Source organism: Rattus norvegicus, chromosome 15 (assembly GCF_036323735.1).
Source record: "Rattus norvegicus strain BN/NHsdMcwi chromosome 15, GRCr8, whole genome shotgun sequence".
Taxonomy (NCBI): domain Eukaryota; kingdom Metazoa; phylum Chordata; class Mammalia; order Rodentia; family Muridae; genus Rattus; species Rattus norvegicus.
Window position 1 is genome coordinate 82,352,891 of NC_086033.1, and position 12,227 is coordinate 82,365,117.

The 12,227-nt window shown below is 39.0% G+C and overlaps 1 protein-coding gene across 11 annotated transcripts in view; it reads left to right on the forward strand.

The window, feature by feature from the left end:
- Positions 1 to 12,227, forward strand: part of Pibf1 (progesterone immunomodulatory binding factor 1) — a 169,304-nt gene that overhangs the window by 94,648 nt on the left and 62,429 nt on the right. For 7 of the 11 annotated variants that reach the window (XR_010057824.1, XM_006252406.5, XM_224451.10 and 4 more), the window contains exons 11-13: positions 4,384 to 4,549; positions 10,257 to 10,407; positions 11,318 to 11,408. Coding sequence is in view for 6 of the 11 variants with exons in the window: in XM_006252406.5 (XP_006252468.1) it covers positions 4,384 to 4,549; positions 10,257 to 10,407; positions 11,318 to 11,408 (408 nt within the window). In the remaining 5 variants the exon portion in view is untranslated. Of the gene's footprint in view, positions 1 to 4,383; positions 4,550 to 10,256; positions 10,408 to 11,317; positions 11,409 to 12,227 lie in introns of those variants that run through there. The other 4 variants (XR_010057827.1, XR_010057826.1, XR_010057828.1 and 1 more) reach the window with 2 other exon arrangements.

Genomic DNA, 12,227 nt, shown 5'->3' on the forward strand with positions numbered 1-12,227 from the left:
AAATCCACTGAAGGCTGGAGAACCAGGGACATTCCTAGGTTGAAGCACAGCCTTCAAGGGCGGAATGGGTTTCCGAAGTCTTTGACCACAGCAGCTTGTAGAATTAGGACTAAAATGCCCTACAGTCAGGACTTCCCAGTCCTAGCCGAGAGTGTGAGGCCATAGCATTTTTTCTATTGTCCCATCTATGAAGCCCTGGAAACGGGTGGCCATTTTCTGCTCTGAGAATGCCTCCCTCATGCTACCACTGTACTTAGCTTTTGCCAGCCTGCCTGGCTCAGGAGCTCTCTTCATCCCCTTTCTTTACTCTCATGAGGCCTGCTCTATGCAGACAAAGGCTCTGTCTCAACCGTCTCAGTGTCCTGCTTCCCAACAAGACCTGCTGGGAAAGTTCCCTATGTGGATCAGTTCCTGGTTCTGCTGACTGGATGAACATTATGGAATAAAATATATTTTGGGTACATGGCTGTATACTGCTTGTCTACAAAATGAGATTAGGCCATTGTGTTTCAAATCCATGTCTAGTTTTAATGTAGTATAAGCCATGAACATTTTGTAGATAACGTTTAAAGATCAGTTATTTCTGATTTGGCATTTGTTTGAAGAACTGAGATTAAATAAAAGGTTCACAATGGGAAGAATAAGGGTCAGTAGCAGGGTACTCGGGTCTGTAGTCACTTACCATGCAGAAGGAGGGAGAAGGAACGGTTGGGGAGCTAGAAGACAAAATCCATACTTCCTGGTCCAGTGGCTCTGTGTGGTCTGAGCACTAGAAGGGTAGAGGAGGAGGGTCGCAAGAGCAAGGCTGGGTTTTCCTACAAAGTGAGTTCCAGGGCCAGCCGAACCTACAGAAACTCCTCTCTCAAAGAGCTGGAGAGGTGAAAGGCAAAGAAAAACAGGAAAAGCTCTAAATAACTGTTCCTAAGGATTATGAGCTTACTGATGGAGGTTTTTCCTCTTCTTAATTTGTTCTGGGTATGCTGTGTACACACTTGTAGGCAGGTACTTGTGGAGGTTAAGGGACAAATCCAAGAGTTGTTGTTCTGGTGGCATCTATGGGTTTTGTTGTGTTCTGTTGACACAGTGTTTCACCTGGCAGACAGCTTTTCTGACCTGGGAGCCTCAAAGACCTGCCTTACTTGGCCTCTGCAATGCTGGACTTTGAAGCCCAGGCCACCCTACCGTGCTTTGTGTTACATGGGTCTAGGGATGGAACTTGGGTCCTCATGCTTTGCAGGGCAAAGATTATTGACTGGGGGCTCTTCCCATAGCCCCAACTTAAGAGATTTCTTGAGGTTTAATTGCCTGCATACTGGATTTCCCATTCTTTTTCTCTCTGTTCTTCTAGCTCTTAAATTTCTGTTGCAGTGAATACTTCTTTTTTTTTTTTTCCGGAGCTGGGGACCGAACCCAGGGCCTTGCGGTTGCTAGGCAAGCGCTCTACCACTGAGCCAAATCCCCAACCCCCCAGTGAATACTTCTTTAAACAGTCTTTCTCGGACTTTCTGCGATTGTTTAAAGTAGTGTGTAGATGGTTCTTATGGAAACTAAAGAGCTGACTGTAAACATATGATCAAGACAAATGCAACGGACTCCAGGCCCAGATGCCGTGAGGACAGGTAGGCATTCTGATGATACTTCATAGATTTGACCTCTCAAGGCTGCTTTGCTGAAGTAGAACACCAAACTTGAAGGTGTTGATGTGTGGACAGTACTGACTTGCTTCAAGTAAGTGTGCAAACTAAACGGACGAGAGGAGAGGTCTGAGTCAACAGAGAAGAATGCAGCAGGTTATGTGAGCAAAACAAGGCAAGTAGGAGTTGCCTGAAACTGCCTTACTGCTCCCCACTGCCCCTCACTGCTCCTCGGTTAGCCCGGCTTCCATAGCTGCTGTGCTGATGCAGCGCTCCACGGTTCAATTTAACAAATTAAAGTCGTCAAGACTATTTTCAAGACAGAATGACTGAAGGCAGATTCTTTCCCTAGTTAAACACCATGAAAATAAATTGGTGTTGAGAATTATCATTTGGTTGTAGAGAAGCTCTGTTACTAAAGTAGAATCAGATTTTTAGGAGACATTTGTCATTTCCTGTTGGGTAGTTGTTTAACCTTTGTTAAGTTACCTTATTCTAAATGCCCCCCGCTGTGGCGCCTACTGCTCTGGGTTTTACTGCAGGAAGAGAATGTAAGAGCTGTAATGAGCTTTCCCGTGCTGGTAGGGCATGCGCACTCGGCTGATTGCCTGTTTGAAGCTGTTGTTGGTATCAAAAACACCTCAAGTGTTCTAAACCCAGGAAAGGCAAATTTTTCACCTTAGCCTTCCAAAACAAATTACCCTAAAGGTCAATCTCTCAGTCTCAATGACTTACCCAAATGACTTTAGTTGCGTAGTTTATATATGCCCTGAAGTTAGCACACAGAGAAAGGATCACATTAGTGCTTGATTTGGGGTTGGTTGTTGTGGGTTTGACTTGTTCTGAGACAGTGTCGTGTAACTGAGGATGGCCTTGAACTTGCTGTGTAGGCTAGGATGTCCTTCAGCTCCCTATCCTCAGGCTTCCATCTCCCCTGGATGGCATTACAGGTGTATGACGTCATGCCAGATGATTTCATGTGCCTTATGGATTTAAATATGCAATATAATTTGACTTAAGGAATAAAGAGACATTTCCATTTCAGTAAAATACTGAATTAATAGAATTTTGAGCATGCTGTATGTGTATCACCCCACACCTATTAGAATAGCTGTAATAAAGCCAACACTGATAAGTGTTCAAAGAACTGTGATGAAGCTATCACGTTCTTTGCTGCTAACAGGATGTAATATAATGCAACTATATTGCAAAACAATTTAACCATTCCTCAAATAGTTAATCAGACTTCATTTTTACTACAAGAAATTGAAAGCATGTTTATAAAACCTTTCATACAATGTTCATTGTCCATTACTCAAACCCAAGAGCAGAGACAGCTCACATGTCCAACTGTTAAGTGGATAAACAAATGGGATATATCCACAGAGAGGCATGTTACTCAGCCATAAGTATATAAATTCATTTATAGCCATAAGTATATAAACAGTAAGCAAATCCATTGCAGCAAGCATTTTACCTGGTATTTCCCTCCAACCCCTAAAACTATTTTTAATAAAGTCATAAGAACTTTTTAAATATATTATGTTAGGGCTTTATAAAATAGCATAAAAGCTAACTTTTTCTTAGAGCCTGTTACAGGGTATATGATATGTACTGCCTGGAATTTTCTCTAGCCTATATGCAACACGCTATTACCAATGATAAGTGAAGTACCAAAAGTGAAGTGGCCTTTAGCATATACGTTAGGGCCTATGTTTTTAGATTACACACACACACACACACACACACACACACACACACACACACACACAGATACATACTTTCTCACACACACACTCACACACACACACACAGATACATACTTTGTCTCACACATACACACACACACACAGATACATACTTTCTCACACACACACTCACACATACACACACAGATACATACTTTGTCTCACACACACACACAGATACATACTTTCTCACACACACACTCACACATACACACACAGATACATACTTTGTCTCACACACACACACAGATACATACTTTCTCACACACACACTCACACATACACACACAGATACATACTTTGTCTCACACACACACACAGATACATACTTTGTCTCACACACACACACACACACTCTCATGCACTCTCTCACATACACACACACTCAAGACGCAGTTGGCCTCTTTTCCTAGTGTCCTGTTTGACCTGGAGAGTATCCTTATCATTCATCACTCTTGAATTTTCACATTTGTTTTCCTATCTTCCCCTGAAATTATAAGTTCCTTAAGAAACAAAGAAACCATTGCTCTAGTGAATTTCCATTATCTCTTACAGTTATAGCTCAATAAATGAATTTTAATACTGTATATAACATTGTGCTACATTCCTAGTGTCTCTGTGAAAACATACAATATGTCTGCTTTGCTTTCTTTTAGGACACAATCAATATAGCATACTTGCACACTTAGAATGTGTAATGATTTATATGTTAATTATAAATATTTTTATTTATAGTTATACTTATGAAATGAAGAGAATATTCCTATCTGGGTTGTTAAGTATACCATTTGACGATTGTTACATCATTTTCTTATAATCAAATGTGTATTTTAGTATGTGTTTCCATACATGTGCATAACTAAATTATAAAAGCTTTTCTGAATAACTATAAATTATTCATCATGCAATCCTACTATGATGGGGTGGAAAGGAGAACTGAGGTCTGTGCTTCCATAAACTCTCGCACTGATGTGAGGCCATCGCCACTCTGCTTCTTTCAGGTACAGAGAACTCCAACTTAGTACAGAAAGCAAAGTTTCCGAGTTTCTCCATCAGAGCAAGCTGAAGTCCTTTGAAAGCGAGCGTGTTCAACTCCTGCAAGAGGAAACGGCAAGAAATCTCACACAGTGCCAGTTGGAATGTGAAAAATATCAGAAGAAATTGGAGGTACCTTTATGCACCTTTCCCCGACATAAGTGTAGAGTATAAACTTTCTAAATGTAACATTTACATAGACCGTCATTTCTCCTAGAGGAGCGGAGCTCATCCTCACAAGAACATACGGAAATAAAGCCATGTACATGGAATCCCAGCACTCTGAAGGCTGGGACAGGAGTATCACAGGGTGGAGGCTTATGTAGTCAGCCAGAACTAAGTAATAAGGCCCTATGTTAAAAACAAAAAAGTGAAGGAAAAGATACATGAATAGCAGAAATATGTGCACCAAAAAAATGACTAAAATTGTTTTTAAAACTTTTAGAAAACATTTCATTCATACTAATAAAAAGCAAGTAATTGCCGGAATACTTACGTAAGAAAACTGAAACTGTCATGAAGCAAACTGTAGAACTATAATGACGCGTATAAAAATCACCATCTTTCTGGAATGGAACAGTCGGCATTTTATCTGTAACAGTTTGCATCCAGAAACTGTTCCGAATGTTTTAGCACTTAAATCTTCACATTTGTTTGCTTTTGTGCCTGTCGGGTGAATGTTTGTGTGCACGGTAGAAGACACTTGGCAGTCAGAGCACAGCTCATGATAGTCAGTTCTTTCTTTCCACAGAGCCATCTCATTGGCCCAATTTTCAGCATTTTTTTTTAACCCAACAAAGTACTTCTGTAGTACAAGTGGAAGAATATAGAGATAATATTCAATATTTTTACAGATTTTTTCTGAAGAAATGAGAGGAAATATTTATTACATTTTAAAATAGATGGTATTTTGTTGTTAGCTTAACGTAAGCACTTCATGTTTTTAGTTTTCCTCTTTGCATATGAATGTACCTAGTTATGAAATCATATTATAGGTCAGAACAAAATGGAAGATTCTGAACGTGAAGGTTAGTCAACTGGAAGTCTTTCCTGCAGCTGAGGAGATGGCGCAGTAGGTAATGCTAGCTGCTCTTCCAAAGGACCCAGGTTCTATTCCACATGGCTCCCAGCCATTTATAACTCCAGTTCCAGGGGTCCAAATGCCCTCTTCTGGGCATACACAGACACTCACGCAAAACACCCATATGCATAAAAATAAAATCAAAATTTTTTTAATAATTTTCCAAAATTATACTATCAATCAATTACATTATAAAATGTGTTTCTAATTTAGAAAATATATAGAGTTTATATGTAAATATACATATATAAGCAAAACATTTTTAGCCATTTGTTGATTTATCATTTCAATACTACATTAAAAGATCTGTGCATTCTGTGTGAGGGTGTTGGATCCCCTGAAACTGGTTCTGGCATTTGAACCCAGGACCTCTGAAAAAGCAACTAGGGAGTGCTCTTAACCACTGAGCCATTTCTCTAGCCCCTGTTAAGATGTATTTTAAATATGTAAAATACTTCATTCCCAGATGCTCGCTGAAGTGTTACTATAATAGTGGAGAACTTAACACTATAACATATCACTCTGATCACAGTAAACCATTTGAGTGTGATAGGATCAATTGATAATTTAAGAGTACATAATATATGAAATGTATCTTTTTCATAGTACATGGGTGGATACAGCCTCTCAATGACTGTACATTGACTCTTCTTAAAATGTTATTGTTGGGTTGGTAGCCTAGCTCTGTGGCAAGCTATTGCCAAGCATTCATAACACAAATCCCCAGCACCATAAAGTAAATACGTTAAATTTTCTAACTTATTATGACTGTGTGTGTGGATGATGTGTATGCATAGATTTTTGAGTCACTGCACATTTATGAAGGTGAGAGGACAACTTTGTAGAGTTGATTCTCCCTCACCTTTCATAGGTCATAGAAAATGACCTCGGGCCCTATACGTAATACAGCAAGTGCCTTTAGCTGCCGCACTGTCTCTCAAGGCCCATCCATGCTCGCTTTTTTAAAAACAGGTGGTGTATGGATTCAGCAGGTTGTACATGTAATAATAAAGAATCTACACCTCTTTTTAAATCCTTTTTAAAGAATTTTTTTTAAGAAACCCTTTCTTTGAACATAGTGGAGCATGTGTCTTTTTTATATGTTGGGGCATCTTGTGGGTATATGCCCAAGAGAGGTATAGCTGGGTCCTTAGATAGTTCAATGTCCAATTTTCTGAGGAACCTCCAGACTGATTTCCAGAATGGTTTTACCAGTCTGCAACCCCACCAACAATGGAGGAGTGTTCCTCTTTCTCCACATCCTCACCAGCATCTGCTGTCACCTGAGTTTTTGATCTTAGCCATTCTGACTGATGTGAGGAGGAATCTCAGGGTTGTTTTGATTTTTATTTCCCTGATGACTAAGGATATCAAACATTTCTTTAAGTGCTTCTTAGCCATTTGATAATCTTCAATTGAGAATTCTCCATTTAACTCTATACCCCATTTTTAAATTAGGTTATTTGATTTTTTTTTTTGAGGATAGCTTCTTGAGTTCTTTATATGTTGGATATTAGCCCTCTATCAGATGTGGGGTTGGTGAAGATTTTTTTTCCCAATCTGTAGTTTGCTGATTTGTCCCATTGACTGTGTCTTTTGCCTTACAGACGCTTTTCAGTTTCATGATTTTAGAGCCTGAACCATTGGAGTGCTGGAAATTAGGAAATTTCCCCCTGTGCCAATGAGTTCAAGGCTCTTTCCCACTTTTTCTTCTATTAGATTCACTGTATCTGGTTTTATGTTGAGTCCTTGATCCACTTGGACTTGATAAGGTGATAAATATGGATCTATTTTCATTTTTATACATGCAGACCACCAGTTGGACCGACACCATTTATTGAAAGTGCTTTCTTTTTTTCCATCGCATGTTTTTTGGCTCCTTTGTCAAAACCAGGTGTCCCTAAATGTGTGGGCTTATTTTGGGGTCTTTGATTTTATTCCATTAATCTGCCTATCTGTCTCTGTACCAATACCATGTGCTTTTTTTATAACCATTGCTCTGTAGTACAGCTTGAGGTCAGGGTTGGTGATTCTCTCAGATCTTTTATTGTTAAGAATGGTTTTGGCTATTCTGGGTTTTTTGTTTTTCCATATGAAATGGAGAATTGGTCTTTCCATGTCTGTGAAGAATTGTGTTGGAATCTTGAAGGGGATTGCATTGAATGGAATTGTGTAGATTGCTTTTGATGACAGCCATTTTTATTATGTTAATCCTTCCAGTCCATGAGCATGGAAGATTTTTCCATCTTTTGAGGTCTTCTTCAATTTCTTTTTTCAGGAATTTGAAGTTCTTTTCATATAGATCTTTCATTTGCTTAGTAAGAGTTACACCAAGATATTTTATACTGTTTGTGGCTTTTGTGAAAGGTTTTGTTTCCCTAATTTCTTTCTCAGCCCATTATTATTTGTATTAAGGAAAGCTACTGATTTATTTGAGTTAATTTTATATCCTACCACTTTGCTAAAGTTTTTTATCAGCTGTAGAAATTCTCTGGTAGATTTTTTTGGGGGGAGATCTTTTATGTATACTGTCATATCATCTGCAAATACCTTGGTTCCTTCTTTTCCAATTTGTATTCCCTTGATCTCATTTTGTTGTCTTATTGCTCTAGCTAGAACTTCAAGTACTGTATTGAATAGATACAGAGCCATCCTTGAATTGTCCCTGATTTTAGTAGGATTGCTTCAAGTATCTCTCCATTTCATTTGACATTGACATGGTTTGCTGTATATTGTTTTAATTATGTTTAGGTAAGGGTCTTGAATTCATGATCTTTCAATACTTTTAACATGAATGGGTGTTATATTTTGTCAAAGTTTTTTTCAGCATCTAATGAGATGATCATGTGATTTTTTCTTTGAGTTTGTTTATATAATGGATTACATTAGTTTTCATATATTGAATCATTCCTCATCCCTGGGAGGAAGCCTACTTGATTGTGGTGAATGATGGTTTTGATCTGTTCTTGAATTCAGTATTTAAGAATTTTATTGAGTATTTTTGCATCAGTATTCGTAAGCAAGATTAGTCTAAAGTTCTCTTTCTTTGTTGGGTCTTTGTGTGGTTTAGGTAGCAGAGTAACTGTGGCTTCATAGAGTGAATTAGGTAGTGTTCCTTCTGTTTCTATTGTATGGAATAGTTTGAGGAGTTTTGTATTAGCTCTTCTTTGAAGGTCTGGTAAAATTCTGCACTAAAGCCATCTGACCATGGGCTTTTCCCACCTGCTGAACCCCACCACCACCCCACCCCGTTGGAAGATTTTTAATGACTTCTATTTCCTTAGGGGATTTGGGACTGATTAGAAAGTTTACCTGCTCTTCATTTAACTTTGGTATGTGGTGTCTGTCTAAAAAGTCATCCATTTTATCTAGATTTTCCAGTTCTGTTGAGGATAGATAGGCTTTTGTAGTAGGATCTCATAATTCTTTGAATTTCCTCAGTTTCTGTTACGTCTTCCTTTTTTGATTTTGTTACTGTCTCTGGGCCCTTTAGTTAGTTTGGCTAGGGGTTCTATCTTGTTGGGTCTCTCAAAGAACCAGCTTTGCTGATTCTTTGTATTGTTCTCTTTGTTTCTAATTGATTGATTTCAGCCTGAGTTGACTATTTCCTGCCCTCCTCCTGTGTGTGTCAGCTTCCTTTTGTCCTATGGCTCTCAGGTGTGCTGTTAAGTGGCTAGTGTAGGGTCTTTTCCAGTTTCTTTGCCAGGGCACAGGGCTATGAATTTTCCTCTTAGTGCTGCTTTCGTTGTGTCCCGTAAGTTTGGGTATGCTGTGGATTCATTTTCATTGAATTCTAGAACGTCTTTAATTTCTTTATTTCTTCCCTGACCAGGTAATTATTGAGTAGATAGTTGTTCAGTTTCCATGTGTATGTAAGATTTCTGTTGTTTTTGTTGTAATTGAAGTCAAGCCTTATTCATGAGGATCTGATAGGATGCATGGGATTATTTCGATCTTCTTGTATCTGTTGAGGCTTGTTTTGTGCCCATGGCTCCCACTACATATTGCCTCATTTAGCATCAGTAGGACGGGAGGCGATTGGTCCTGTGGAGTTTTGTTGTCCCGGTGAAGGGGGATGTTAGAGGGGTGAGGTGGAAGTGTGTGGGTAGGTGAGGGAGCACCCTCTTAGAGGCAAAGGGAAGGGGAGGGGTCATGGGATAGGGGGTTGCAGAGGGGAGACTGAGAAGCGGGGGCAACATTTGAAATGTAAATAAAATAATCAATAAAAAATGTGACAAAAAGAGAAGAAAAGAACCCCTTTTTTTTGCAAAGGCATTTTTGCTACTGCCCTAAGTGGGACTTTCATTTACTTTCTGCTTGGAAGTGGAGCTTGTTAGGAAGCCAAACATGCTAAAGGTGTGAGCAGGGCAGGTTGAGGAGCGCTGATGGGGCACTGCAGAATTCATTACAGTCTTTGTACAGCTCTGTGCTGACCCCTAATACTTGACCTCAGGTACGTCTCACTGTTCAATGCTGTCTCCAGTGAACTCTTAACCAGCAGAGGTTAACCTTACCCCTAAATTCATTTCTATTCGGCATATGTAACTACTGACAAAGCCTTTCGCAAGTTTCCGTTAAACATGCCAGAATTACTTACCTTAGAGATAAATATGTCCTCTCAGTTGAGCTACTTGTTTACATGTCTGTGATTGGAAGACAAAAGGTGTAAATAGATCTCTGCTCATCATGTTCCTTTACTGCGAACCTCAGTAAATCTTATTTCTTTCAACCTTTGTCATTCTTTTCTTCCACGTTTAGGTTTTAACTAAAGAATTTTATAGTCTCCAAGCGTCTTCTGAAAAACGCATTACTGAACTCGAGGCACAGAACTCAGAGCATCAGGCAAGGTTAGACATTTACGAGAAATTGGAAAAGGAACTTGATGAAATAATAATGCAGACAGCAGAAAGTAAGTCCGAGTGCCCACCCCACCAACTGCTCCGCACCCCACCCCCACGCAACTGTACCCATGGCGACAGAGGAAAGATGGAATCATTTGTAAAAATACCTTGGTATATGTTTATTAAAAATATAAGTGCTTTAAAGAATATTCTGTTTTTAATATTACTTGATGTAAATTTCCAGTAGCTAGACTCAAAAAACAGATTAAGTATTAAACGTTTCTTTTTGTCAGGAACTCATACAGTTTTATCAAAGGGTTTGCCTCAGTACTAGCCTTGTAGCTAGCTCACTGGTGGAGTGCTGGCCTACCCTGCAAGCTTTGGATTCAGTCCCTCGCACACATGGCGGTGAAAACCAAAGCAGAAACATCAAAAGCTGATAGTGAGTGTAGTGAGACCTCCTTTAATCCTACCCTCAGGAAATGAGGCAGGAAGATCTCCAGTTCTAAGCCAGCCTCGGCTCTAGTTGTATATTTCTGAATCTCAGTACTCAGGGAGTGGAGGCTGCAGAATCAATAGCCCAGGGTCATCTTTGACAAGGGAAGCCTAGGCTGCGTGAGAAATTATTGCAAAGACAAAACAAAAATCACCTTCATCACACTGATTCTATAATTCTTCATATTTTATAATATATAATCCATGTTAAAAGTCTTTGAATCCTTCAGAATAACATACCTGAGTTGCTTGCTCTATAAGAAAGCATAGCTTATCAGGTGATGTAATCCCTTAACATCTTCTAAAAATAAATCTACAAATACAACCAAAGTATACTTTAATATGCTCTCCCTCTCTCAATGTGCATTAGTCCTTAGGAATGTTCTTGGAACTCTTAATATGTTATTGTGATCTTTTATTTTGATTTCTGCTATGCTTTTTAAGGAAAAGTTATTTCACATCCTACATTTTAATATTTTTCAGTTGAAAATGAAGACGAGGCTGAAAGAATTCTTTATTCCTATGGCTATGGTGCTAACGTTCCCACAACAGCTAAGAGGCGGCTAAAGCAAAGGTAAAGTCATAGGGATTGGTCTGTCACTCAAGCTAAGTGTAATTGCATAGTCCATCTTGATGATGTGCTGAGCCGAACGATGGTTACTTGTTCTTAATATTCATAAATATTAAAGCGCTCACAAAGTAGGACGTGGTGATAACCATGAACTTCATCTATATTTAAGTGAATTTAATGGTTAGTAGATGTGTACATTAGAATGTTCATGGTATTAGATGCAGTAACTTTTAAAGCCATTTTATTTTCACATTAATTTCAGATAAGTACAAATGCTTTGTAGCAATAATTTTCAGGTTAGAACTAATTGACCTACCTTCAGTTTCTATGTCCTTTGTTTATTATTTATGTGCCTATACTTCTTGATATGTATCTTAATATATAATATATTATTGTATATAATACATATTAAAGAAAGAAACATGGAGAAAACATATGAATTGCAGTTAAAACTATCCAGAAGGGTTAGGTTCGTGCGTCATTGCTGGGACCAAGTGCTTGAGGAAAGCGGCCTGAGGAAGGAAGGGGTGCTCGGCTCACAGTTCGGGGACAGTTCATCAAGGGGTCATGGCAGCAGGAGCATGAGGAAACTGCTCACACAGATCCACAGGAAGGAAGCAGTGTGATGATGGTATTCATGGCTCCATTTCTCTTCTATATTCAGTTTACGGTGCCTACTTGTGGAACGGTAGCACCCACATTTAGGGTGCCACCCACCTCAGTTAATCTGATCTAGAGATTCTCTCTTACAGACTTGTTAAGCCTTGTCTCCCAGGTTTTTCAAGATCGTCTGAAATTGCTAATTAATATAAAAAATAAGTC